At 32.0% G+C, this 25,756-nt stretch overlaps 2 protein-coding genes across 2 annotated transcripts; one reads left to right on the top strand and one right to left on the bottom strand.

Annotated features, from left to right (window-relative positions):
- On the top strand, nucleotides 11,580-17,026 carry LOC109350770 (probable purple acid phosphatase 20). Its single transcript, XM_019592069.1, has 5 exons — nucleotides 11,580-11,810; nucleotides 14,808-15,096; nucleotides 15,381-15,955; nucleotides 16,612-16,700; nucleotides 16,833-17,026. The coding sequence occupies exons 1-5, from the start codon at nucleotides 11,670-11,672 to the stop codon at nucleotides 17,014-17,016; spliced, it is 1,278 nt and encodes a 425-aa protein (XP_019447614.1). The 5' UTR covers nucleotides 11,580-11,669; the 3' UTR covers nucleotides 17,017-17,026.
- Nucleotides 22,467-24,768, bottom strand: LOC109350843 (probable methyltransferase PMT21). Its single transcript, XM_019592152.1, is given in 9 exon segments — nucleotides 22,467-22,613; nucleotides 22,615-22,657; nucleotides 22,659-22,724; nucleotides 22,726-22,754; nucleotides 22,946-23,148; nucleotides 23,212-23,281; nucleotides 23,283-23,360; nucleotides 23,448-23,734; nucleotides 24,690-24,768. Coding segments are annotated over 8 exon segments (894 nt in total). The 5' UTR covers nucleotides 23,721-23,734; nucleotides 24,690-24,768; the 3' UTR covers nucleotides 22,467-22,481.

Here is a 25,756-nt window from a genome sequence, read left to right as displayed (position 1 = left end):
AATATGCTCTTCTTGAGAAGATAGAGTATCATCCATTTTCAAATGCTTAGTATTGGTTATTGTATTGGTAAGAGAATCTTCTTTTAAAGGGGAACTTGGAAAGTCCTCTTCATCAAGAGTTAACCCATCCTTTATTATAGGATTGGTTTCATCAAAAGACATATGAACAAATTATTTCATGGCTAGAGTTCTTTTATTGAAAACTCTGTAAGCTTTACTCGTAAGAGAGTAGCCTAGGAAGAATCATTCATCAGCTTTTGTATCAAAATTGCCTAAGTTGCCTTTACCATTATTTAAAATAAATCATTTATAACCAAATACATTTAAATGATAAATGTTTGGTTGTCTACCTTTAAAGAGTTCGTAGGGGGTTTTCTTGAGAATTGGTCTTATAAGAACTCTGTTTGAAACATAACATGTTGTACTAACTGCATCAGCCCAAAAATATTTTGGGAGATTAGTTTCATTCAACATTGTATGAGCAAATTCTTCTAAGAACCAATTCTTTCTCTCTATAACACCATTTTGTTGTGGTGTTCTAGGAGCATAAAAATTGTGATTGATACCAAGATCATCACAGAATTCTTCAAAAGAAACATTTTGAAATTCTACCCCATGATCACTTCTTATAGCAGCGATTTTTCAGAGATTTTTGATTTTGAACTCTTTTAGCATATTTTATAAAGTCGTTGAATGCCTCATTATTAGGAACTAAGAATAGAGTCCAAGTATATCTTGAATAATCGTCTACTATAAAAAAAAGTATAATAGTTATCACCATAGCTTTTGGTCTTTTAGGGGCCAAATAAGTCCATGTGTAGTAACTACAATGTCTATCAGAAGAAACTATATGCTTTGGTTTGAAAGAGGTTTTTATTTGTTTACCCATTTGACAAGCATTACATAGTTTGTCTTTAACAAACTTCATTTTGGGTAAACCAACAACTAAATATTTCTTAATTAGTTTATTTGAATGATCCATATAACATTTTATTGGTAAAGAAGAATCTATGACAATCATGTATATATTATTTATCCTCTTACCAATCAGTTTAGAGTTATTAGAATCCTTACTTTCGATGATGCATTTATCAGGGTAGAATGCCACATGAAATCCTTTGTCGCATAGTTGACTTATGCTCAATAAGTTGTGCTTGAGTCATTCGACATACAACACTCCTTCTATAGTTATTGAAGGTGGCTTACTGATTCTACTAACTCCAAGTATTTTTCCTTTGTTGTTATCACCATAAGTGACATAGCCTTTGTCCCTTGGAGTAAAGACAAAGAATTTATCATTGTCGCACGTCATGTGCTTTGAGTAGCCTCTGTCCAAGTACTACCATAGATTGCAGGTTGCTCTCAAATTTTCCTGCAAAACTGGTTAAGTAATATTAGGTACCCAATTTTCTTTGGGTCCTACATGGTTAACACCTTTCTCAACCTATCTATAATGACCTAAGGGCACACAATGTTTTCTAATTATGCAAGTGTTTGGTTTATGCCCATGGTTCTTACAATAAGTGCATATGAGATGATGCTTATGTATCCTAGATTTATTGTTATTACTATTAAATGCATGGATACTTTGTTCCTGAAAGTTTATCTTTGTTGAGACATTTTATTTCTTAGAAACTTGGATGTTGGAATAGCCAAGACCTCTTCGGTCTGTTGAATATCTTTGATCTTTAATAATTTTATCCAGATTTTTGCTACTCTTGTTTAATTTATTAAGTTCGAGACTTAAATGTTGAAATTTTCTTTTCAAGAGTAATGTATTTTTGACATGAAGAAGATGATGATTTATTTCTAAATAATTCTAACTTATTTTTTTTGTTTTAAAAACAGTTTGGTGATTTTGACATATTCATCATGTAAATCATTAAATGCAAGTTGCAATTCAGAAGAAGAAAATAAGTTAGTTTCGTTTACCTCTTCATCATCAGAATGATAAGATCCCATTAGTGAGAGATATGCTTGTTCTTCATTTTCTAGATAAGAGGCGGAACTGATATCATTGTCTTCCCAAGCGATGTAGGCTCTTCGTCCAGTCCTCATTTCGTTCTTGCCTTTGAATGCATTCATTTTTAGGTTTGGACAGTCTATCTTCATATGACTAGGCTTACCACATTCAAAACATGTGAAGTTTTATTTTGAAGTGGAGCCATCGTTATTCTTGGTGAAGTTCTTCATTTGTCCAGTTTTAGCGCCTTTGCTCATTTTAAGGAACTTGCTGAACTTCTTTACAAAAAGACTCATGTCTTCCATCTCTTCCTTTTCTCATTCATCTTCTGATTAGTCATATATATCTACCTTTGCTTTGAGTTCTTCTTCTTCTTCTTCTTTTCTTGCTCTTCATGTTGGTCAAGTTGGCTGAGTTCCAATTCATGTTCCTATAATTTACCAAATAAAGCAGTTAAATACATTTTTGATAAACTTTTCTTTTTAGAAATGGATGTAACTTTTGGTTGCCATGTTCTGGTGAGTGATCTTAGAACTTTTAAGTTCAAGTCACTATTTGATAAAGTTTTTCGAAGTGCAATAAGATGATTTGTAAGGTGAGTAAATCTCTTTTGTAAATCTAGAATTTTCTCTCCAGGTTTCATACGAAACATTTCGTATTCCTCGTAGAGTGTGTTGAGTCTAACCTTTTGACTTCCTCAGTTCCTTTGTGTGTAGTCTCTAGAGTATCCCACATTTCTTTAGCAGATTTTCAGTTTGATACTATAAAGAATTCATCAATGCCAAGTATTAAAGTGAGGATGTTCTTTGCTTTGAGATCGTATTGCACCTTCGTTTTGTCTTCATCATTCCATGAAGATTTCGGTTCACTACTGTCGCGCCCCGTTTTTCGGCTACGCGACCTCTCGAGTCGCCACTACATTTTTTACTATAAAAAATGTAGAAAAATCTATTAAGCCCAATTTCCTTGGGCTTCTGGATTTCTAATATCCAGGTTCGGAAGTCGGTTACAGAGTAATGAAGGTATTAGCACCCCACCCGTCCGCCTTAAGCGGTACCCTATACTAAATTACATGGATTAGTGCTTCTTTTATTTGTTGTTGTTATTTTATTTAAATAAGGAACACCATTCTTTATTAATTAAATTATTTAGTTAATGATTAATTACTTGAATAAAAAAGTATTATTTTTTTAGTTGGGCTTGACAAGATTAACCTTGGTCCTACGTATCCCTATTAAGAGAACCAAGGCTTACGTAGTTCTTTAAGTAGAAAAGGGTTTGTTGGTTGGATTGATTTTAGAAAATATAAGTGTTAAATCTCGACTAACAATCCTACTAATACAAATGAAGTACAGCCCATACGTCCGATACCGCATTTTGTATTAAGGGTTAGTTAAGATATTAACTATTTATAAAAAATAGTTTTTTGAGTCATAAGTAGATTAGTTATAATGATTGTTAAGCAGATGAATTGCAGCCCATATGTCCGACACCGCATCATGTCTAAGGAAATTTACAATAATTGTTTTATAAAATATTGAGTAACCTTGCACTTATTTATAAAAATTCCACATTTTTATTTTCGTTATTTACAACAGAGACACGAAAAAAAATATTTATAAATCATTAAGACAATCATCCCAACTTGATTAATGAGGTAACTCATAAAAAATGAAAGAAATTGTTGTGCCAATTGTATGGTATGTAACATGTTATGCTAAGTTGATTGATTTTACTAATGATTGTTCTTTATTTGTTAAAGATGTGAATATGGCATAATAACGTTATTTAAAGATAAATGAATATTAATAAAACAATCTGCTTTAAAAAAAACAACTATAGATTATTCACTATAATGAAATTCTTTTGTTGTTAATTCTATATCTATTATTTTATAGACAAATTAATCCTAAAGTATGCACTTTCATTATATACAAGTTTATCAATTATTTAATTTAATATCAGTCTTATAACAAGCAAATAATGATGAATTAAAATATACAAACTCACATGGATGCCAAGAAAATAAATAGTTTTTACACAGTGAAGACCTGGATCCCGTATGAGTGCTCAAGGAGGCCCAAGACGTGTGGCACCGCGTTATTGGATGAAGATGGGGGAATGCAATGCCTGGACACGTGTCCGTGTCCTACTCGCTGATGAGAAGGGTACACCAGCTATACTGTGAGACCGCTTGCAATGGATCCAGGCGCCTGGGATGGGGTCCTCATCCTGTGTTGTTGGGCGCAAGGAAGGAGGGTGGACCCGCTGACGTGTAGCAGCGTGGCTGGAAGAAAGAAAGGACGCACAACGGTTTACGTGGGCGCGCCTACAGGGGATCCCGTGTGCACACGGGATGAGTATCGAGTGCAGAAATTTTTGGTGAGCTCGGGTGACGTTTCGCTGCCTGATTAGCTACAGCAAAGTCAGCACGTGATGCATAAAAAAGTCCATGGCTTGGACGGTTGTGATGCGATCCTGGGATGGGTGCACGAAGACAGAGGTTGACACATGCGCACAGGAATATTTCTCTTGCCAATCTCTTTCTTTCTCTCTCTGGATGTGTTTGGCAAGGGTTTTGGGGAACCTTTGGGTATTTTGGCAGTGTTTTTACTGTGTAAAACAAGCTCCCCTATACAGTTGTCATAAACCTCTATTTATAATAAAAACACAACAAAATTAAAATCCCTAAACATTTGTCTATCTTTTTTAATTCTTAATAAAATCCGATACAGATTTTTAGGAATCACAATAAGCCTAATTTGATTCACCATTAACTCTGAAATTTGAAATTCAAATTTGAAAATTTGAAATTCAAATTTGAAAATTTGAATTCAAATCTTGAATTCAAATTTTAAATAACTTAGAGATTTTGAAATATTTTTTACTTTATTTTTATGTTTTATCTTCTGTTATAGTATTTAAATAAATAACGACTTTATTTATTGTTTACTACATAAAACTATTATTGATACCAATGTTATTAAAACTGATTCAGACCGGCCGGTTCAACTGGAGAACCGGCGAACCGGTCCCATAAGCGGTACGAAACAAGTGTTGTGCCAGCTAAGCATCAAAACTGGTGCAAACCGGAGAAAAACCGGTGAACCGGCCGGAATTTGATTGAACCGGCCGGTTCATACATGTAATTTTAAAGAACCCCACATAGGCACATACCACATAGAATTAGAAACCCCTTTTCTTTATTGTTAACTTGTATGAAAATTGATGTATGAAAAAATGATATTGTTGTAGATCAATTAAATTTAGAAGATGATGATGATGCACAACTCAACCCTGTGGAGAATGTGAACCTAGTTGAAGACAAAGTTAGTCAAGCTTTGGACTTAAATGGTGAAGAAATGGAACGTCAATATGAAACAACTTTGACTCCTTGGTGTTAAAGTTTTAAATATATAATATGTTTTGTAGACTGAGTTATGAACTTGCGTCATATGTTTCGAGTTTGTTAAGTAAGACAAGTACTTGTGGATTACTATTTGTATTTGTAATTTAGACTTTGGATTTATTAAAGTTTTTTGTTTATGAGAATTCTTACTTTGACTATATATATGGCTTATAAATTTGAGTATCTACATATTAGATAATTTTTGTATATATATATATATATATATATATATAAGCATGTATGTCCGGTTTAACCGGTTTAATCCCATGCGGTTTAATTATTGAACCACTGGTTGAACCACTAAACCAGTACCCTCACCGGTTTGATGACTTGTCCGAAGGGGTGCCTATCTAAATGTTTCAAAATGAAGCTTCTATACTGGAATTGCAGGGGTCTAGGTAACTTGAAGACCATGCTGTTGTTAAAAAATTTCTGTTTAGAGAATAAACCAGATATTTTATTCATATCTGAGCCTATGGTTCTTTTCAGCAAAATAAATCCGACCTTTTGGTCTGTTCTTAGTCTAAAGCTCTGTGCAATGAATGACAGAGGATTTTTGAAGCCACGTATATGGGTTTTGTGTCATGTTGATCTAAACCCAACAATAATTGCCAAGTCTTCCCAGCAGATATCCTTGTCTCTTGAGGTGGAGGATAAGAAGGTTTATATCTCTGCTGTTTATGCTCACACTCAGTATATGATTTGTAGAGATTTGTGGTCTTAGTTGCTGTCCTTAATTAATGTTTTCCCTGACCCTTGGTGTGTTTTGGGGGATTTTAATGTTGTTATTGGTGCTAATGAGTGCAGAGGTTCTTCTCTTCCAAATAGGACATCCTGAGAGGAATTTAAATCCTTCTCTGAAGTGGGCAATCTTAATCACATTGTCACTAGGGGAGCTGAGTTCACTTGAACAAACAAAAGAAGTGGTGTTGCTCACACAGAGAAGAGATTAGATAGAGCTTTATGTAATGATAGTTGGCTCTCTTAATGGAATTACACTTCCTGCTTCACTTTTCCTAGGTCTGCTTCAGATCATCATCCCTTGATGCTAAACTGTTTTAATGGTTTGGATTCTCATAAACCTCAATTCAAGTTCCAAAGAATGTGGATTCAGCACCCCACTCTGCATAAGGTGGTTGAGGATCATTGGAATTTAAGAGTGGTTGGTTGTCCTATGTACATTCTGACTACAAAGTTGAAGACTCTCAAGCATGTCTTAAAAGTGTGGAATAGGGAGATTTTTGGTAATATTCATCTTAGAGTGCAGCATGCTATGGCTCTAGTTAGAGACATTCAGTTATACATTAAGGATAATGGTTTGTCTGATGATCTTATAGCCCAGGAAGAGGTGGCTCAAAGGGATCTCTCAGTGGCCCTTAGAGCTGAGGAGGAATTCTGGAGGGAAAAAGCTAGAGTGAATTGGCAGTTGCATGGGGACAGAAATACCAGTTACTTCCATAAAATAGCAAAAATAAGGCAAGCAACTAAGTCTCTGTCTATGCTGAGAAATAGGGATAGCATCATTATTGAGCAACAGGAAATTTCTGATCATGTGCTTGATTATTTTCACAATCTGTATGCATCTCAGAACACAATCTGTATGCATCTCAGAACACAATCCAGCACTCTGAGCTTATAAGGAATGTCATCCCTATGTTAGTGACAGAGGATGATAAGTCAATGTTAGCTAGCATTCCTCTAAAAGATGAGATAAAGACTACTGTTTTTGCTCTTAATGGAGAAGGAGCCCCTGGGCCTGATGGGTTTGGGGGTTGTTTCTTCCAGGAGTTTTGGGATATTATAGGCAAGGATGTGTGCAATTCGGTCCTTCAATTCTTCAAACAGAGTTGGATTCTTCCCAATTTGAATTCCAACAATGTGGTCCTCATTCCTAAATTCCCTGGTGCTGACAGAATAGAGGACTTAAGGCCAATAGCTTTGGCTAATTTCCAGTTCAAAATTATCTCCAAGGTCCTAGCTGATAGGCTTGCTATAATTGCTCCTAAAATAATTTCTTCTAACCAAAGAGGCTTCATCAAGGGAAGACATATTCATGATTGCATTAGTCTTGCATCTGAAGTAGTGAATCTCCTGGATCACAAAGTGTATGGTGGCAATCTAGATATCAAATTGGATGTCAACAAAGATTTTGACACAATTGACTGGAAATTCTTATTGGACACTCTGGGGGCTTTTGGCTTCCATTCTACATTCATCAACTGGATAAGGGTTATTCTAAATTCTGCTAAGTTATCTATCTTTGTCAATGGTCAGGCTGTGGGTTTCTTCAGTTGCAAGAGAGGGGTTAGACAAGGGGACCCTATATCCCCTTTACTATTCTGCCTGGCTGAGGATGTTCTAAGCAGAGGTATACCTAATCTGTATGAGCAGGGCATAATTAGTTCAATATCTGGTCCTAGAATCAACACTCCAACTCATGTCCTCTATGCAGATGACATCTTGATTTTCTACAAGGGTATCAAAAATCAGTTGATGGCTTTAAAGGCTTTATTCATTGATTATGCAAATGTTTCTGGTTAGAGCCTAAATATAAACAAGTGCAAGTTCTACTCTTCCCAAGCTTCAGCTAGGAAGCTTAGCAACATCAAAATTGGTTGGGATTTGATGCTGGTCAACTTCCTTTCACTTATTTGGGAGTTCCCCTGTTCAAAGGTAAGCCGAGAGCCATTCATTTGCAGTCTATAGCTGATAGAATTGGTAACAAATTAACCAAATGGAGAGGATCTATCCTTTCTATAATGAGCAGGGTGGAGATAGTCAAATCCATCATTCTTAGCATGCTGGGGTATAGTTTTCATGTTTACCTCTGGCCTGCCAATTTGCTTAGGAATTTGGATGCTAGCATCAGAAACTTTATTTGGTCAGGTGATCCAATAGTTAAAAAAATGGTAATTGTTGCTTGGCATAAGGTTTGCACTCCTGTGAAAGAGGGAGGTTTGGGTATTAGATCTCTCAAAGAAATGAATCAGACTGCTATTCCAAAATTGGCTTGGGAAATGAGGGCTTCAAATAATGTTTAGGCAGTGTTCTTCAGGGATAGATTTTGAAAGGGGTCAAGGCCTTATATTTCTTACATCAAATCCTCTATTTGGGTTGGAATCAAGAAGTTTTGGAAGATGGTGCAGGATAATTCCATTTGGTTAGTGGGGAATGGCAAGAAAATCAACTTCTGGATGGATAATTGGATTGGCCATTCTCTGGTGGAATTCTTAAACATCCCTGCCAATATATCTTCTTCTCTTATGGCTAGAGTGGCAGATTTTATTCATGAGTCTTCTTGGATTATTCCCTCTTGGATTGCTAGGTTCCACCCTCAGGTTTGCAATTCTATAATTAGCTTGTCATTCTCTCATAATCAACCTGATAAGCTGGCTTAGATTAATGCTGCTGATGGAATTCTCTCCATGAAAGAGGCTTACCTTTTCATCAAACCTCAAACTTCTCAGCAAAATTGGTGCAAGAATATTTGGTCCCCTACAATTCCTCCCTCAAAATCTTTTGTCACTTGGAGATTGTACTATAATAAACTGCCCACTAATGAGAATCTAAAAGCTAGAGGATTAGCTTTGGGATCAATTTATTCTCTCTGCAAGGAAACTGAGGAGTCTTCAGAGCACATCTTCTTCAGGTGTAGGTTTGCTAGGGCAATCTGGAAAGGGCTCCAAGCTCAAACTGGGTGTATCCTAGATTCTTGCTCTATTGCCAACCTTCTCATCATCTCGGATTCCTTTAGTCCTTTGGCAAAGATAGTAATGATAGCTTGCATTATTAATGTCATATCTACAATTTGGTACTGTAGAAACCAAGCTAGATTTAATGATTTGGACATTCCCCTCCCTCAAGCAATGGCAAAAATCAAAAGGGACACTACCTTCACTGGGAATATATGCACCCTGCATGCAAAAAACTCTTTAACAGGGTTCCAGTTACTTAAAGCTTTCGGTATAAGAGGCAATTTTAGCAAAGCTCCTAATATCATAGAGATAATTTGGAAGACTCCATCTTTTGGTTGGGTGAAAGCTAACTCGGATGGGGCTGCACATGGCTGTCCTGGTCATGCTGGAGGGGGGGGGGGAATTTCAGAAACAGTAATGGGGAATTCATGGGTTGCTTTGCTTCTTATTTCAGCATCCAAAATTCAATCTATGCCGAGTTACTTGCAGCTATAATGGTTGTCATAATAGCCTATGAGAAAGGTTGGAGGTCTATTTGGCTGGAGTGTGATTCAAAGGTGGTGGTGGACATTTTCAAAGGTTCCAAATTGGTTCCTTGGCGTCTAAGTAATCTCATGAACAAGTGCAACACTGCTATAACTTCCATGCACTTTATGGTTACTCACATTTTCAGGCAAGGGAATTCTTGTACTGATAAGCTTGCCACTTATGGAATTAGTTCCAAGATGGACTCATGGTGGAATAGTATGCCGAATTTTTTGTATGATGAATTCTATAGGAATAGGAATTTGCTTCCTATTTATAGGTTTCGCAATTTGTAAGCTTTTGGCGTTCGTTTGTATTCCTTTGCTTTTTAATGAAATCTTAGGTGTGTGTTAGCACCTTTGTTTAAAAAAAAAGTGTAATGTATGTATAAAATTATGGGAGGTTTATATAGGTTAAAAATGGGAGAAATTATTTGTGTAATTTCACTAAAAGTTACATGGTGACAATGTAATTTAATCAATAATAAATTTACACTTCATTAATAAAAGTAACAAGTGCAACAGTAATAATAACAATTATTAATAATAAAAATCTAATATACAATTATGCCAAACAAATATTATTAGTAATAAAAAAATAACAAACAATATATAATTTTAAATAAATAAATAGTTGGTAGCTACAATTGTAATACAACAAATATTTTCTTAAATAATAAATAACCAATCCAAGAAGAAATGTCAATATTTTCTTAATTAATTTTAAAATATAAAAATAATAATTATATTAAGGATGGAAGAAAAGTGGCTAATATTCACTTAATTTCTTCAACTCATCCTTTGAACATTCATAATCCATCATTTATGTTCTAGTAAAAAATTAATACTCATCCAATCAATCAAAACATTTTATATTTTAATCTTGATTCCCATTGTTCTGGGGATATGCGTGACCAAAACAAAAAATTAAAAATATCCTTTTTATAACAAATAAATAATAAAAATAAAATATATATTTAATAAATAAATAGTTGATAACAATAATAATAATAAAAGCACTTATTTTCTTTAATACTATATAATGGTTTCAAAAATAGAAGAAATATTAATAGTTTCTTAATTTATTTTAAAATTATAAAAATAATAAATAATAATTATCATTAATGATGTAACAAAGTATTAAATATTCACCTTTTCCCTCTTAATTCATCCTTTGAACAAACGATATATGTCATTTTTGTTCAATAAAATAATTAAAATATATTTAATTAATCAATACATTTTCTACCTAAAACTATATAATCTTAATTCTTTGCTAATGAAAGTCATATGAGCCAAATAAAATCTTTTAGGACACAAAACTAAAAAAATTCCTTAATTGATAATCAAATGTAGGAAATAATGAAACATTTAGGATATTATTATTTCATACAACTAGTGAGAATACCATCTAATACATTATTGTATGCTAATATCTTTTATAATTGATTATTAACTCTTGAATCTAGATATCTAAGGGTAATTCTCTCATCCTCACAAATCACATGTATTTTTCATTTAAAATACATATTTTTAAGATAGCAAGATTGAAAATGGTTTGATTTATAAACAAAATATTTTAAAATTATTAATTATATTCTATTTTTTCTATATAAATTATTTGAATAATTTTATTTCTGAAATTACATGAATGTTTTGAGTTATAAGTCATGCCAAAATTGATATGAATTAAATTATTTTTAACAAATAAAATAAAATTATTGCCTTGTAATAAACTCTTATATTTAGATGGAGAATGTTAAATAATATTAAATTATTTTTCTGGTATATAAAAGGTATTATTACAGAAATCTTGTTTTTTTAGAAAAAAAATCATCAAAATTGGATTTGTCATAAAAATAATAACCCTGCTGCACCTTTTACCAAAAGACACTCATTATGTATAGGAGAAACCCATAACAGACGAAATGTCAATCTTACTCGGTGTTTGATCACTGATACTTTGACATCCGTTTTTGTCTTCCTCCTCCTTCAACTTGAATCATCCAGTGTATTTTAGAAGCCTATCTTTACAATACTATTGTAATTAATATACACCAACGCCAAAGTTCAAAACCATGGGTATTCGAGGCCTCATTTCCTTGGTCTTTCTAATTTCTGGGTTCATTGAATTTGATGTTGTTTATTCCTACACTCGCCCACCTCCTCGTAACACCGTCTTCACCCCACAATCTGATGATGACTCATCCGCACAACAGGTACTAGCCACTTTTATAAATTGTAAAATAAAGTTTTAAATTTATTTGTGTATAAATAATTGATCCTTAAATAGTTAAACTACATGCATTAGCAGATAATCACTATCAAAGATGTAAGTAAGAGAGTGGAGAGAAAGAGATAAAAAACCAGAAGAAAATAATAGGTTTGTTTTATAATGTTTCATATAAGAGAAAAATGAAAGAAAAAAAGAGAAAAATATATTTTTTCTCTTACTCTTTTGTTTGACTAAATAGCAAATAATAAGAGAAAGATATAATACTCTTCAAATAACAAGAATATCTTAAAATAAAGAAAACAGAGACAAAAATATGATTTTATTATTAATTAAAAATAAAGGTCTTAATTTTAAATTTTATTAAATGATATTTTTTTTATCTAAAGGAGACTAATGCATCTTAGTAGCAGCAAAAACCGACAAGTGGAAAAAAATAAAAAATAATTTATTTTTTTTTACATTTCATGCAAAGTAGTCATCTCATTTGCACTTTCTCACCAAACAAAAGAATTTATGGTTGGTCCAACACAATTAAGTTAAATTTTAGTGAGTGTCATGTATTTTTCTCTTAATTGAATAATTATAAATAAGTTAATCATTTGTAAATTTGTAGTTAAAACCTCACTATGAATTTATATTTCTATTTTGTGTATTTAAGCAACGCCTCATTTTTTATTACAAACCATATTGAATTTTTACAATTAATATGTGTTTTTTTACTTTGTCCTATGTTTTACCCTTTATTTAAGGAATATTGAAGAGATAAGTTTGGACACATATTATGATGTTAAATATGACAATTATTATTTCTCACAAACTAACTTCAATTCAGCTTTAGTTGGATCGAACAAGAAGTTTTTTATTCTTTTATTATTAGTTCCATAAACTCACTCGACTATATGTCTCACAAAAAATTAAAGAAATGATTTATTATCTAAAACATTTTCAAAACGTGATCCTATAAAATAAAATAAAAAATATTTCAATGATAAGAGAAGCTCATATGTTTTACCATTTATTAGTAATAATATTTTAATATTAAAATACATTATTCTTACATTTTATAATATTATCATTTGTTTTTATATAAAATATTAGGTTTTATATGAAAAGTAAATCATTCTTACAAAATAAAAATTATTATGTTTAAATCTTTTCTTGGTTCCAAACCTACATTAACAAGAATAACTAATATTAGTGTTGGAAATAAAATAAAGTATATTGAGATTGATTTTTGAGTTTTTTGCTACAAATAGAGTGTCATTTATTTTACAAGCAAATATTTTTATTAATGCCAATGACCATAGATAAAAGATAGACATATTTGTTTATTTTTCAAACAAGATTTCCACAAACATAATATATTCTGAAATCAATTTCAAATGACATAAAAGTCAATCTTTTTTTATTATTTTGTATTTATTAGACTAAATTACATCAATATTCTATGAAGTTTAACTTAATTATACACGGTACTCCTCTTATTTAAAAAATTACACCCACTCATCTTTTATGTAAAAGATTATAGTCACCCGCATAGTGATACTCAATATAATGTGAACATATAAATCATTAATTCTTTTTATATCGGTAAACAATGCATGAGTAGCTTGCATAATTTTGTTATTTAAAAGTGTGTTAATGTAATTTACTTTTGAATGAAAGATAAATTTCACTATATATATATATATATAGTGAAATAAAATTAGTTCTGCCAACAAATGTTATAAACAAAACTTGAACGTGAGTATTTACTTAAAACAAAACTATCATCTAAACCAACCATCCTTTTGTAAATAGAGAATAAAATGGATGGTGGAAAATGCAATAACAATCTCTAAATTTTTATACTAATAATATATAGATATTAATTACACTCTTGAAATTAAATAAGCCAAAAACATTTATAGTATAATGAAATTAGTTCTACCAACAAATGTTATAAAAAAAACTTGAACGTGAGTATTTACTTATGAGAAAACTATCATCTAAACCAACCATCCTTTTGTAAATAGAGAAAAAAAATAGATAGTGACAATACAATAATAATATTTAAAGTTTTATAATAATGTGTAGATATTAATTACATTGTTGTAAATAAGTGCTATCAATATGATTTTTTATTATAGATACTTTTTTAAAGGGGAGAGAGAAGAGTACATATTGGAGGGTGAACCGACGTGGTCACATTTAAATTTTCACAAGTTTATTGTTTGTGTCTCTTGAAGATATCAATTTTGTTCTTTAAGACAATGTCATAAATTAAGTTGCCAAAATTTTAAATTGTCATTATATTGGTTTTTCAATGACTTATTTGTGATTTTTGTTTCTTCCAAGATCAATTTTATATTTGTTGTTGCATAAAGGTTAAGAAAACTACTTAATACTTTAAATATATTTATTTGATGAGAATTATATTTTAACTAAATTAATCATTTTCGTAAATATTATAGTTTCTTATTAACCTTTACACTTATTTCATTACTGGAAGTGCAGTAGATAAAGTATAAACTTGATTCTTTATAAAGAGGTATAGAATTAAAAGAATAGTTACATCACAACTTTTTTTAAAATTAAAAATACAGATAATTGGAATATATATTTTAAATGATATTATGGTAGATATTTTATAGATAGTGTAAGAGGGGATAACTATAAGAGACGCTTTTGTTGTATTAAAGATGTTGTTTGGATGTGACTACAACACAAAATATAGGTTTCTCTATGGATTTAGTAGTATTAAGCTCAACTAAATTTATAAGCATTGTATTAGGTCAAATGTTAAAGTTTCCATTATTAAGAACTAGAGTTATTGAAAGGGGTAATTACAAACTTCAAAGATGATTAATTCTTTATCTATAGGATTATACCTTTCATTTTACCCAAAAAAAAAAAAATATACCCAAACTTCAAATGTGTTGAGCCAAGCTCTATTCAGAATGTTTGCAAAGACTAATATGGATTTGGGTGGACATTTCAGGTACATATATATCAAGTAGGTCAAGACGGGATGGGGATATCATGGATCACACAAAGCTCAACCCCTGCAACAGTTCAATATGGTCTAACTCCTTCGGATAACAGCAACACTGCCACTGGAGTAACAAATTCATATAGATACCTTCTCTATCAATCTGGAAAAATTCACAATGTAGTAATTGGTCCTCTCAAATCCAACACAGTCTACTACTATCGTTTGAGTAATTCTCCCAAAGTATACTCTTTGAAGACTGCACCTTCTCAATTCCCTATCAAGTTTGCAGTTTCTGGTAAGTGAATGATTTTGTGAGAAAATATATTTCGCCATATTTGTGAGAAATTGTTATGTGAGTGATTTTTTATGCAACGTATAATTTATGTTTTCTTTATAATGCACCATTGTTTTATGTTCTCTTTAATGTCAAATTTAACCTTCTATTTTTTTCTACTTATTCCACACTAGACACATCATGAGACACACTTTTGACCTTTTGTTAACATACGATTAGTGGATCTAAATTCTAAGATTTATTCTTCAAAAAAGTTCTAAGATTTATATATATGCACTACGCAGGAGATCTTGGACAAACAGAATGGACTCAATCTACTTTGGATCATATAAACAAGTCAAACTACGATATGCTGCTATTACCAGGGGACTTGGCCTATGCAGATTGTGTTCAAAATCTATGGGACTCATTTGGTCGTTTGGTTGATCCATTAGCAAGCCAAAGACCTTGGATGGTGACACAAGGCAACCATGAAGTTGAGAAAATTCCATTGCTTCACAGTGAGCCATTTACAGCTTACAATGCAAGGTGGAAAATGCCATATGAAGAGAGTGGATCAGACTCTAACCTCTACTACTCTTTTGATGTGGCTGGTGTTCATGTCATTATGTTAGGATCTTACACTGACTTTGACAGAAACTCTAAGCAGTATAAATGGCTTGAAGGGGACTTGAAGAAGGTGAAAAGGAAAAAGTCTCCTTGGCTTGTGGTGCTGGTTCATGCCCCTTGGTATAATTCCAACACTGCTCATCATGGTGAAAAAGAATCAATTAAGATGAAGGCTAGCATGGAAGATTTGCTCTATCAAGCTCGTGTTGATATTATTTTTGAAGGGCATGTTCATGCTTATGAGCGTTTTGTAAGTATTTTCCAATTATGTTTTTATTGTTACAAGAATTCACTTTAACAACAACAAAAAACACTATATATTATGAAATTCTTATATCTTTTAAAAGGAAAAAAGATTTTGTTTTATACTTCATTTTTAGGGGGATATTATATCATTTCATGTTTTACTTAATTACTTGAACGTGTGAAAGAAAGAAAAATCAAATACAGTTGAACCAAATTGTAATTTCTCATTTTTCATTATGTATTAAACGAATGTTATTGACACAATTAGCTGAAAAGCTAAGTGCAAGCTATGTAGGGAGTAATTAAAAGCTTGTGATTGATAAAATGGTTGTTGAATTAAAGATGTTTGATAAAAAACTTGATTACTATTTGATAAATGCAAACTACTTAAATGTTGGTGACTTATAAATCACAAGTTATTTTTTTTGATTTATCAAATCATAGCTTATGTTATTTTTTGAAAGATCTAGTTCATTATTTCATCATGCTTGTTTGAAGGGTTCATACACAAAATCATACTTAAAGAGTGGTTAAAGAATTTTTCATATATATATATATATATCATGTTTTTATTTTATTATGGTCACACATTTTGCTGCTTTATGTTTTGAGTTTTAGAATTTAAATTGGTTGTAAATGTTTTGTTTTCTCAACTTGCAGACTAGAGTATACAAAAACAAGGGTGACAAGTGTGGCCCTATATATATCAACATTGGGGATGGGGGTAACCGCGAAGGCCTCGCCACTAAGTAATTAACATTTTAATTTGAATTGTTCTATTTAGTATTCTTAATTTTTAGCATTGAAAATATTACCAAAATTGAGTTATATGTTAAGTTCTTCATGATGTTAAATGATTTTTTTATGGTATGTGCCTATAGGTACATAGATCCCAAACCAGACATCTCATTATTCAGGGAAGCTAACTTTGGACATGGGACACTAGAGATATTTAATGCAACACATGTACTTTGGAATTGGCATAAAAATGATAATGATGAAGCAGTTGTTAGTGACTCTATCTGGCTGACAAATCTATCCTTAGAAACTTCTTGTAAAGTATGATATTTATGAAAATAATATTCCTAGTTGTCCAATTGCACATATATATATATATACGCAATATGGTAGTTAAGGGTGTTATTTTTGTTTATTATTGCTTATTATTTCTAAGAAAATAATAATAAATATCCATTTTGGTTCAATTACCAAAATTTTGTTTCATCATCAATAGCTTTTTTTATTACAAAATAAATTTTATTAATAAAATATCAAAGATACAAAAATATGGCTTGAAAGATACAATGTGAAGACAAAGAGATTACCTAACATAATAAAATAAGGTAAACAAATTAGAACAATTGCTTGACAAATTTATGAGGATGGTTGGCCAAGTCAGAGTATGGCATGGAAGATTTGCCCTGTCTTTCGTTGATCTAAAGGTAAGATTTCACCTTTATAATTCGTGAGGAGGTTCCATTTTATTTGAAAATAAAATCATTCCTAGATAACCAAATGGACCATATTATTGATAGCCAAATGATGTTCCAAAAAATTTGGTACTTTCTGTTAATTAGCATACTCATATGCATGTTGAAGTGAGATACTAACTCTAATAGAAGAACGACATTTTATCCTAACCAATGATAAATGGAATGTCAAATAGGATAGATAAACCTAAAAGTAAAGAAAAAGTGTTGGCAAGATTATGGATGTTCGTTGCAAAGCCTGCATAGTGATTCCCCCTCCTAAAGTGCAAAGCGTCGCCTACTCAAAGCGTCCATGATTGACAATCTTTCCTAAAAGAGTCTCCATGTGAAAGAAGTAACCTTCATATGTGCCTTAGATTCCCATAGTCGATTTAGGTGATAGTGATTGTGCTCATGTAGGTTGCCTTGTTGAGCAAGATGTTTATAAGCTAATTTGACAAACTACTATTTGGTTTTCTCAAAGCTCTAATGCCACTAGTCAGATTTGTTTTATTGTAAAACATAATTCTAAAGGTCATACAAAAGAGTGTTGATTTGCTCATGTTCTCAAACAAATGGTTGCCTTCTCCTATTGATGTTCCACTCCCACGTCCCCTCTGACCAACTCCCAAGATTTGTTATTAATGTGTCCCTATGTGAGCTTAGCTTAGGTTGTACAACCTAATGTATCTAGATATCAAGCTTTCAAACCAATCCAAATATCTTGCTAAAATCTGGTATTTGTCTCATCCCCTAATTTTCGTACAACTCTTTTATTACACCAAAATTTGCATTTAATAATGGTCATTCAATAGCGCTTGTTAGTTGAACATTGTTAAATATAAGGCAGAAGAAAATCAACAAGGCTCGTTGAAGCAAACGAAGTTAGATTTAATTGGCACATACACATTCAATAGCGCTTGCTACAACGAGCATTGTTGAATATATGTAAATCAACAGTGCTTCCTTCAATGAGCATTTTTGAATCTTTGAGGCAAACATTCAACAGTGCTCGTTGTAGCAAAAATTGTTGAATGTGTATCCGCCAATTACATTTTAAACTGTTTTTGCTTCAACGAGTACTATTAATTTTCTTTCACCTTATATTTAATAGTATTCTACTAACAAGCGTTGTTGAATGACTGTTGTTAAATGTGAATTCTGGTGTAGTGTGTTTTACATCAAATTAAGATAAGTCGACCTAACTCGATTGTTTAAGCATAAAATCAGTGACTTAAATGTAGCGATTGATCTTAATGTAAAGTTTATGGGCAATAATATTTAATAACACTTTATAAGTTAGACTAATTGAAGAAAAAATATAAAGAAAATTTTACATACATTTAAAGTGTCATTCTTCATTCTTTTAAAGACTTAAACTCATTGAAGATTGAATTAGTGCTGAAATTTTAAGATATTTTTTTTCAATATAAATCATCATATTGTGTACAAGAAATTAATCTCATATCTTACGATATTATTTTGTTTGGTTCTTCATTGTTGAAAATGATTTTTCTATAGTAGTTAAATCATAATAATTAAGATAAGACAGATAAGTCAACCAAACAAATAATATGCATTCATTTTCCCAATATTGTCAAAGTTGTACTTAGTTTAGAGATGAACGATAGTTTTTCAAGCATGAATGATAATGACATCATCAATTAGATATCGATATTGACATCTTAAGTTAACCTTCTTTTGCTCATTTAAACTCGTAGAGTAGAATTTTTGAATAAAAATACACATGTGATCAATATTAAATGATTTATAAAAATTTATTTGATCTTAGAACTTTTGATACAAAGTTTGATAAATGAATGTGTGATCTTCATAATCAATTTTATAAGTGTAAAATCATTATGAACTCATCTAAAGTAAAAATATTATAAGTAATATCAATATTTATACATGTAAGACAACTTGCTCCATTATTTATATATATTATAACAAATTTGAGAGAAAAATCTAGGGGGAATTGCCCCTACTTGTCCTAAGTTCATCTGCCAATGGTCAAATGGTTAGAATGACCAGACTGATTGAGTCAATAAGAAAATATATTTTATATAACAATCAAACTACATTGTTTTGAGATGGAAAAAATTCAAATACTTTCAACTTACTTATAGTTATATTCTCTATTTATTAACTTAATTTCTAGCAAAACTTTAATCGTTTTTTAAGTAAAAATTTATTAAAGAAAATTAGAGAAAAATTCAATGGACATATCCAATATACAAAGAGATAAGGTGAAAATGAAAATTCAAAAGAAAACAAAAGCAAAATACAAGCCTAAAAGAAAAGTCTAACAATAATCCAAGCTAACAAAAAGATTTGAAATTCATTCAAACTAAGACATATTTGTTGATTTGTGTCTTCTACTAATCCACACCCATGACTTGAGTTTGGTATCATTCACTACCTCCTCCAAGCATACTTTTTTTTACTAAAAAACTATGTCATTCCTGCACATCTAAAAGGATCAAATTCCAACCATCCAACTAACTAAGTAAACTTCTTCCAATAACCTCCATTGAACTAGGAAGAAGTGTTGAAGAAAATGTTCTTTAGCACTTGAATGTAAGATCAATGTGAAACCCAACCACTGACAAAGAATTCGCCAAATTCGATAAGAGAAGTGACATGAAAATAACAATGAACAATTGTTTCTTATTAGGTATTATACCAAATACACAACAAATCGTTGCCACTAAGATTAACACCCATTTTGACTAAGTTTAACTTGGAAGGAATTTTGTCCAATACAATTCTCTAAGCAACCAACCGAGTCTTTAAAGAAGCCAAAGATTTCCAAACCAGATCTTACCTCTTACAATCCTCAACTCTCGTTTCACCCTTTTGCCATATAACTTTGTATGTTGATTGGATCGTGTAAGCTTTTGATGCATCATAGGTCTAGGTACAGTGATCTCTCCTCTAAGGATTAATGGAACTAATAATTTTTAAAAGATATGACTAATAATTTTCACAAGATATTGTCTTAAGAACAATAGGACTAATACTTTTCAAAAGATCCTCTAGTAGAGGTTTTTCCTATTCAAAATGATCTATCCTATAAGGAATATTCCAATTCCTTGCTCCATTTCCCGGAATCCCATCTGACCAACTAGGGGCCCTTTATCCACACTTACATTGAATAACCTCTCAAAAGAGTCATTCAATGCTTTATCTCCCACTCACCAATCCATCCAAAATCTCATGTTATTATCATTACCTAGCACTTTTTTAAAACTACTGTCAAATCTTCCTCGATCTTCATTGAAACTATTCATCACTCTCTACAAATCTTTTCATCGCAACAAAGCTGAAAGCCCCTTGCTCCCTACCTCCTAACTTTGAAATTTCCTCACTATCATACTTAGAATTTAAGAGTTTGACTCAAAGAAACTCTGTTCCTCAACTAGATAACGCCATCTCCATGTACCTAAAATGGCTAAATTAAAGAGCTCTAAAACTTTAACCCCTAAACCACCTCTATCTCTGTCCATGCACATGCATTGTTTCCCACTTGACCTAGGGCATCTTTCTATGTGCTTCCACACCACCACAAAAAATTATCTCTGGATCTTCATTAGTTCCTTAATCACACCTTTCAGAGCTTTATAGAAAGAAAGATGATAAAGTGATAAAGCGTTTAAAATTACATTGACTATGACCACTCGTCCTTCAAAGGACAAAAATTGGCTCTCCCATAACCTCTTAGACACATTACAAAACACATCTTTCCGTACCTATTTTCTTCTATGAGAGGCACCTACCAGAATACCGAAAAAATTTAATAGGCCAAACCCCCATTTTAAAATTTAAATAACTCACCACACTATCTAAGCAATACGAAGTAATGTTAATTCCTACTAGACTGCACTTTTGAAATTTACCTTCAACCCTGAGTAGGCTTCAAACAATCGGAGAATATACTTCATAGATTTCACATTCTTTGTCAAGAACCCCCACCCCAATAATCATTGCATCATTGACATACTGAAGAAGATTAACACCAATATTATTGCATCCAATTCCGTATCCATCTCACTCGTTTTGTGACACTATTGCCTTCATAAGCTTGTTTAATCCCTCTACAAATAAAAGGAAAGAAGATAAATGATACCTTGTCTAAGTCCTCCTGACTCCATTGGTAGGACTTCCGTTAACTAGAATTGATAGTGAAGCTGTGGAGACACACTCCATAATCCATTTTCTCCATCTGTTACAAAATCCCATCTTAACCATCATATGTTCATGAAAAACCCAACTGACTCTATCAAAAGCCTTTTCAAAGTCTATTTTAAAAATCACACTCCTTCATATTTCTCTTTTATCATCTATAATCTCATTTAGAATTACAACCCTGTTAAGAATCTGTCTGCCTTTAATGAACGTATATTGAGTTTCAGATATAATATTTTCTATCACCAACTTGAGTCTATTATGATTATTTTGAATTTTTAATATAAATCAATTCAATCAGTCTAACCATTAATCGAGTGATACAACCAATAACTCATTGACCCAATATCTTGAGCGAATAGATTAATAACATTGTTTTATATTAAGTGTCATCCTCAATACAAATCTTTGACATAATGGCAATAAAAACTAAACTCGTGGGTACCCGTCCGAACCCAACCTGAATTTAATGGGAAAAACTTATTGTGACTGGGTTCGGGTTCGGTAAAACCCGATCCCAATTTTCGGGTTTGGTATTGTTGATACCCTAATCCGAACCCGACCCAAACCTGATTAATGTATATTAAATTACATATATATATATATATATATATATATATATATATATATATCTAACTACTAACCTACTAAACTTATTAGCAACTAACTATAGTGAAATTGACAGCCTCAATTAAATGTGGAACCTTTGTTACATGATCTTGTCACTATATCAGGCTAGGATACGAAAACTCTAACAGTTCTAGCTTAACATTAATTTAAAGCAAAGTAGTAAAAATTGCAAAGCAAGATTTGACAAAACCAGCTACTATTGGAACCTAATTATAATCCCAACTGGAAAGAATCTCATGCCATTTACAACAAATCATGATTTATTTCTAAAATTTGAAAAGATAATGAACAATTACCAAATTCTGTCCATGGGATAAGGCATCTAGAGAAATGAGCCATAACAAAGGAATTTTATGGGTATGGACTATAGAAATAGAAGTCTCTGTGTAGAAATAACTCCAAGCATTGTCGGGATGCCGCTTCAGAGCAAATTGAACCTGAGCTTCATTGTTATCTTTTGGAGCAAGTGAAACTGTTAGAATCCCGATCCAACAAGTCACCACCCCAGCTAGCAACCTAAAATAAATCAGTTAACATGATTAACTCTTTTGTCTATCAAATGGTTGAAATTTGCAACTGAAACTACTAAGTACTAAAATATATTCACATTGCGTTCAGAACACAGCAGTTTAAAGTGAACTAGTAAATGATGTTTAAAAGGAATGTTAAGAATTGCAGCAATTTGCATTGCTATTTCTAAAACTCACACCACAACCAGTATCAATTGCAGTTCTCACAGTCCCATCTCCCATTTCCGGGATCAAATTTTGCATCAAATCAACATATTCACCAACACCATTGGGGAACGTAGTACCTACACCAGGAAAGAGGAACTTCTCCCCTTCCTTTCTCAACCAATGCTGATTAGACTTCTCATTGTTGATCCAATCATATGGCCCATTCCTGACATTAGTTGTAGCACAAAAGTTGAAAAGATGAACAACATATATCATAAAGTATGTATCATATACTCAACATTCATCTCTACTCTTTGGCCATCTGATTGGAGGCTTATATCCATCTGGTGGAGGAACTAACTACTAAGCATTCTTTCCTCTCTGGAAGTGGAGGGCAATGCCTTTCCAACAAGGTAAGCCGGTAGGTGCCATAGTTTCTCCATCTCTGTAAAATTACGTATTCTCAATCAATAAAGGAACTTTCTTCCCACAAATCCTACAGGATCAGTAAATGGAGTAGTACAGTTATTACCTTTGGATCTGTGCATGGGGTGTATTCTTGTAAGCCAATGCTGCACTCAGGGAAATTGATGGGTCTAACTTGCAGAGACCTTAAAGTTCGCTTAGGAAGATCAAGGGACTTCTCAATGGTATTGGTCACAACCCCATCATTCTGAGAATTACATTGCATTCCACCCAGATAGAATGATAAACCACATAGAACAAAAACTGTGATTGCCAAAGTGACATTCCTGTTCTTGTTTGGCAGGTTGATCGGTTTTCCATCTTTATGCTTCATGGCCATATTCAACTATCTATCTGCATAAATGCAACATACTTAACTTCAGTACATGCAACTTTGTCACTTCAGTCATAGGTAACCCTAAAAAATGACACCTTGTACTTACAAGTTTCAAGAACCACTCTAAGTCTCTAACCACCCCATAAAACAAGAATTTGAACAAAGAACTAAGGTTTAGAATCTAGATTAATGGCCTCGTTCAACTTAAGAAAATCATTTGATCTTCAATCCCGGTTCCAGTTCCACCATCTAACTACAGATGCAAACGAAGGGTTGGACCATGTTTGATGCTCACCACCAAGATTCAGATCACCTCATATATGGAGTATGTGTTAAGATGTGTCGTGTGTTAGTTTGTGAATGTAACCTTACTCAGCAATCAATATCCAAGAAAAGACAAGAAACATTGTTGAATATAGTGAAAACTACTAGTACAGATCCCCAAACAGATCAACCTGACAAGACACAAATTCCAATGATAAATCCAACTATGAGAAGTTAAAAAATGATCTCATTTCTTGACATATAAGAAAAATATCCATCATTCTTTTGTTAGTGATTCTATCTTTCATTCTCAACTTCATCACCCACCAAGGACTATGCAGCTGCATGTGTCTATGTTTTACATTCAAAAGGAACTAATACAAGATAATACTATAGAACATGATTCAAAAGGAAGGTTTTTTTAATAATCTTGAAAACCCATCTTGAGTTTGGATGTAAAATGGTAAAAAGTAAAAGTCCTGGAAGAAACCTCTATGTATTAACACTACATACTCCCCACAATAGAGAAACTTGCAATGAAGAAAGGGGGAGAAAGATAACATTAAACATGAATGAGATTGTTCAAGCAATGCAACTAGAAAGACATGTGAAATAAGATACAAGAAAGCAGGTACAGGATAAGAAAAAGGGTAATTGATAAGATAAAGAATGAAAGAAGTGGGATTGGAATGAAAGAAGGGTACGTACCCTTAATATGTGTGTGTGATTAAAAGTTGAAAGAATGAGAAGAGGGATGTGAAAAGAGAGTGAGAGGATTAAGGTAGGATCGGCAAGTGCACTCCAGATACTAAAAGTAGAACCAATTTGTACCCAAAACTTCTTTTCTTCTTCTCCATGTTAATTATATCTGATCACACAAGGTAAAAAATTTATCTTATGTTTTTTTATTTTTATTTTTAAATATGTGTGAATTTTTTATTAAATTAAGATACAATAAAATATAAAAAGTAAGACAATTGATCTTATGAGTAACCCAAATTTCTTTCTCGTACTTATTAAGTTACCTTGTTGGATTATTGGATTTATTGAAGGATTAGGGTAATGAGATATTTTATATTGGTTATTTTAGACTTAGTTGTTTAAATGGGCAGGTTTAGTTATCTGAAAAATCTTAATTCATTTGAATCTTGGATTGTTCCATGCATCGGTTCTACTTCTTAAATGGAGCAACCATAGTGGTTATAAGAAATTTTTACTTTGTTCTCCATGTTCTTATTTTCTGACTTTTGTTCTTAAATAAGAACAATTTTTGTTGTTCTTAACCATAGGAAAGTGAGGAGAGATATATACGGTGTGGGAAAAAGGTAAATGTTGTGGGACCCAAATAAGAATGATGTTTGTCATTGTGAGAAAAAATGGATGTTATTCTTATTTTATGATAAGTTGTAATAAATTATAAAATAATATGTATGACTCGAATGATAAAATTGTTTGCTACTGGAGATGGTCTAAATAAAAAAAATGACAAATATTTAAAGGAATGTATATAATTGGTATCACATGGGTGTGTAAAGGACACAGATTATTGTAAATGTAACATGGAATTGGCATGGAACATTAAGAACTTCTGTAGTTTGAATTTTTTGTTAGACATTTGCATAGCAACTGCTTGGTTTACTTCATTTCAGTTCACTCAATGCTTGCTTATTACATTTATTTGCTTTTTTATTTAAAAGAAGGTGAAAAATACCATATGAGCACTTGCATTTGACAATAGTAATATTCAATACATTATATTTAATCATTATTGACTC

This window comes from Lupinus angustifolius, chromosome LG06 (assembly GCF_001865875.1).
Source record: "Lupinus angustifolius cultivar Tanjil chromosome LG06, LupAngTanjil_v1.0, whole genome shotgun sequence".
In the NCBI taxonomy this organism is placed as follows: Eukaryota; Viridiplantae; Streptophyta; class Magnoliopsida; order Fabales; family Fabaceae; genus Lupinus; species Lupinus angustifolius.
The sequence above is the reverse complement of the archived record's forward strand: the minus strand, read 5'-3'. Positions and strand labels throughout refer to the sequence as shown.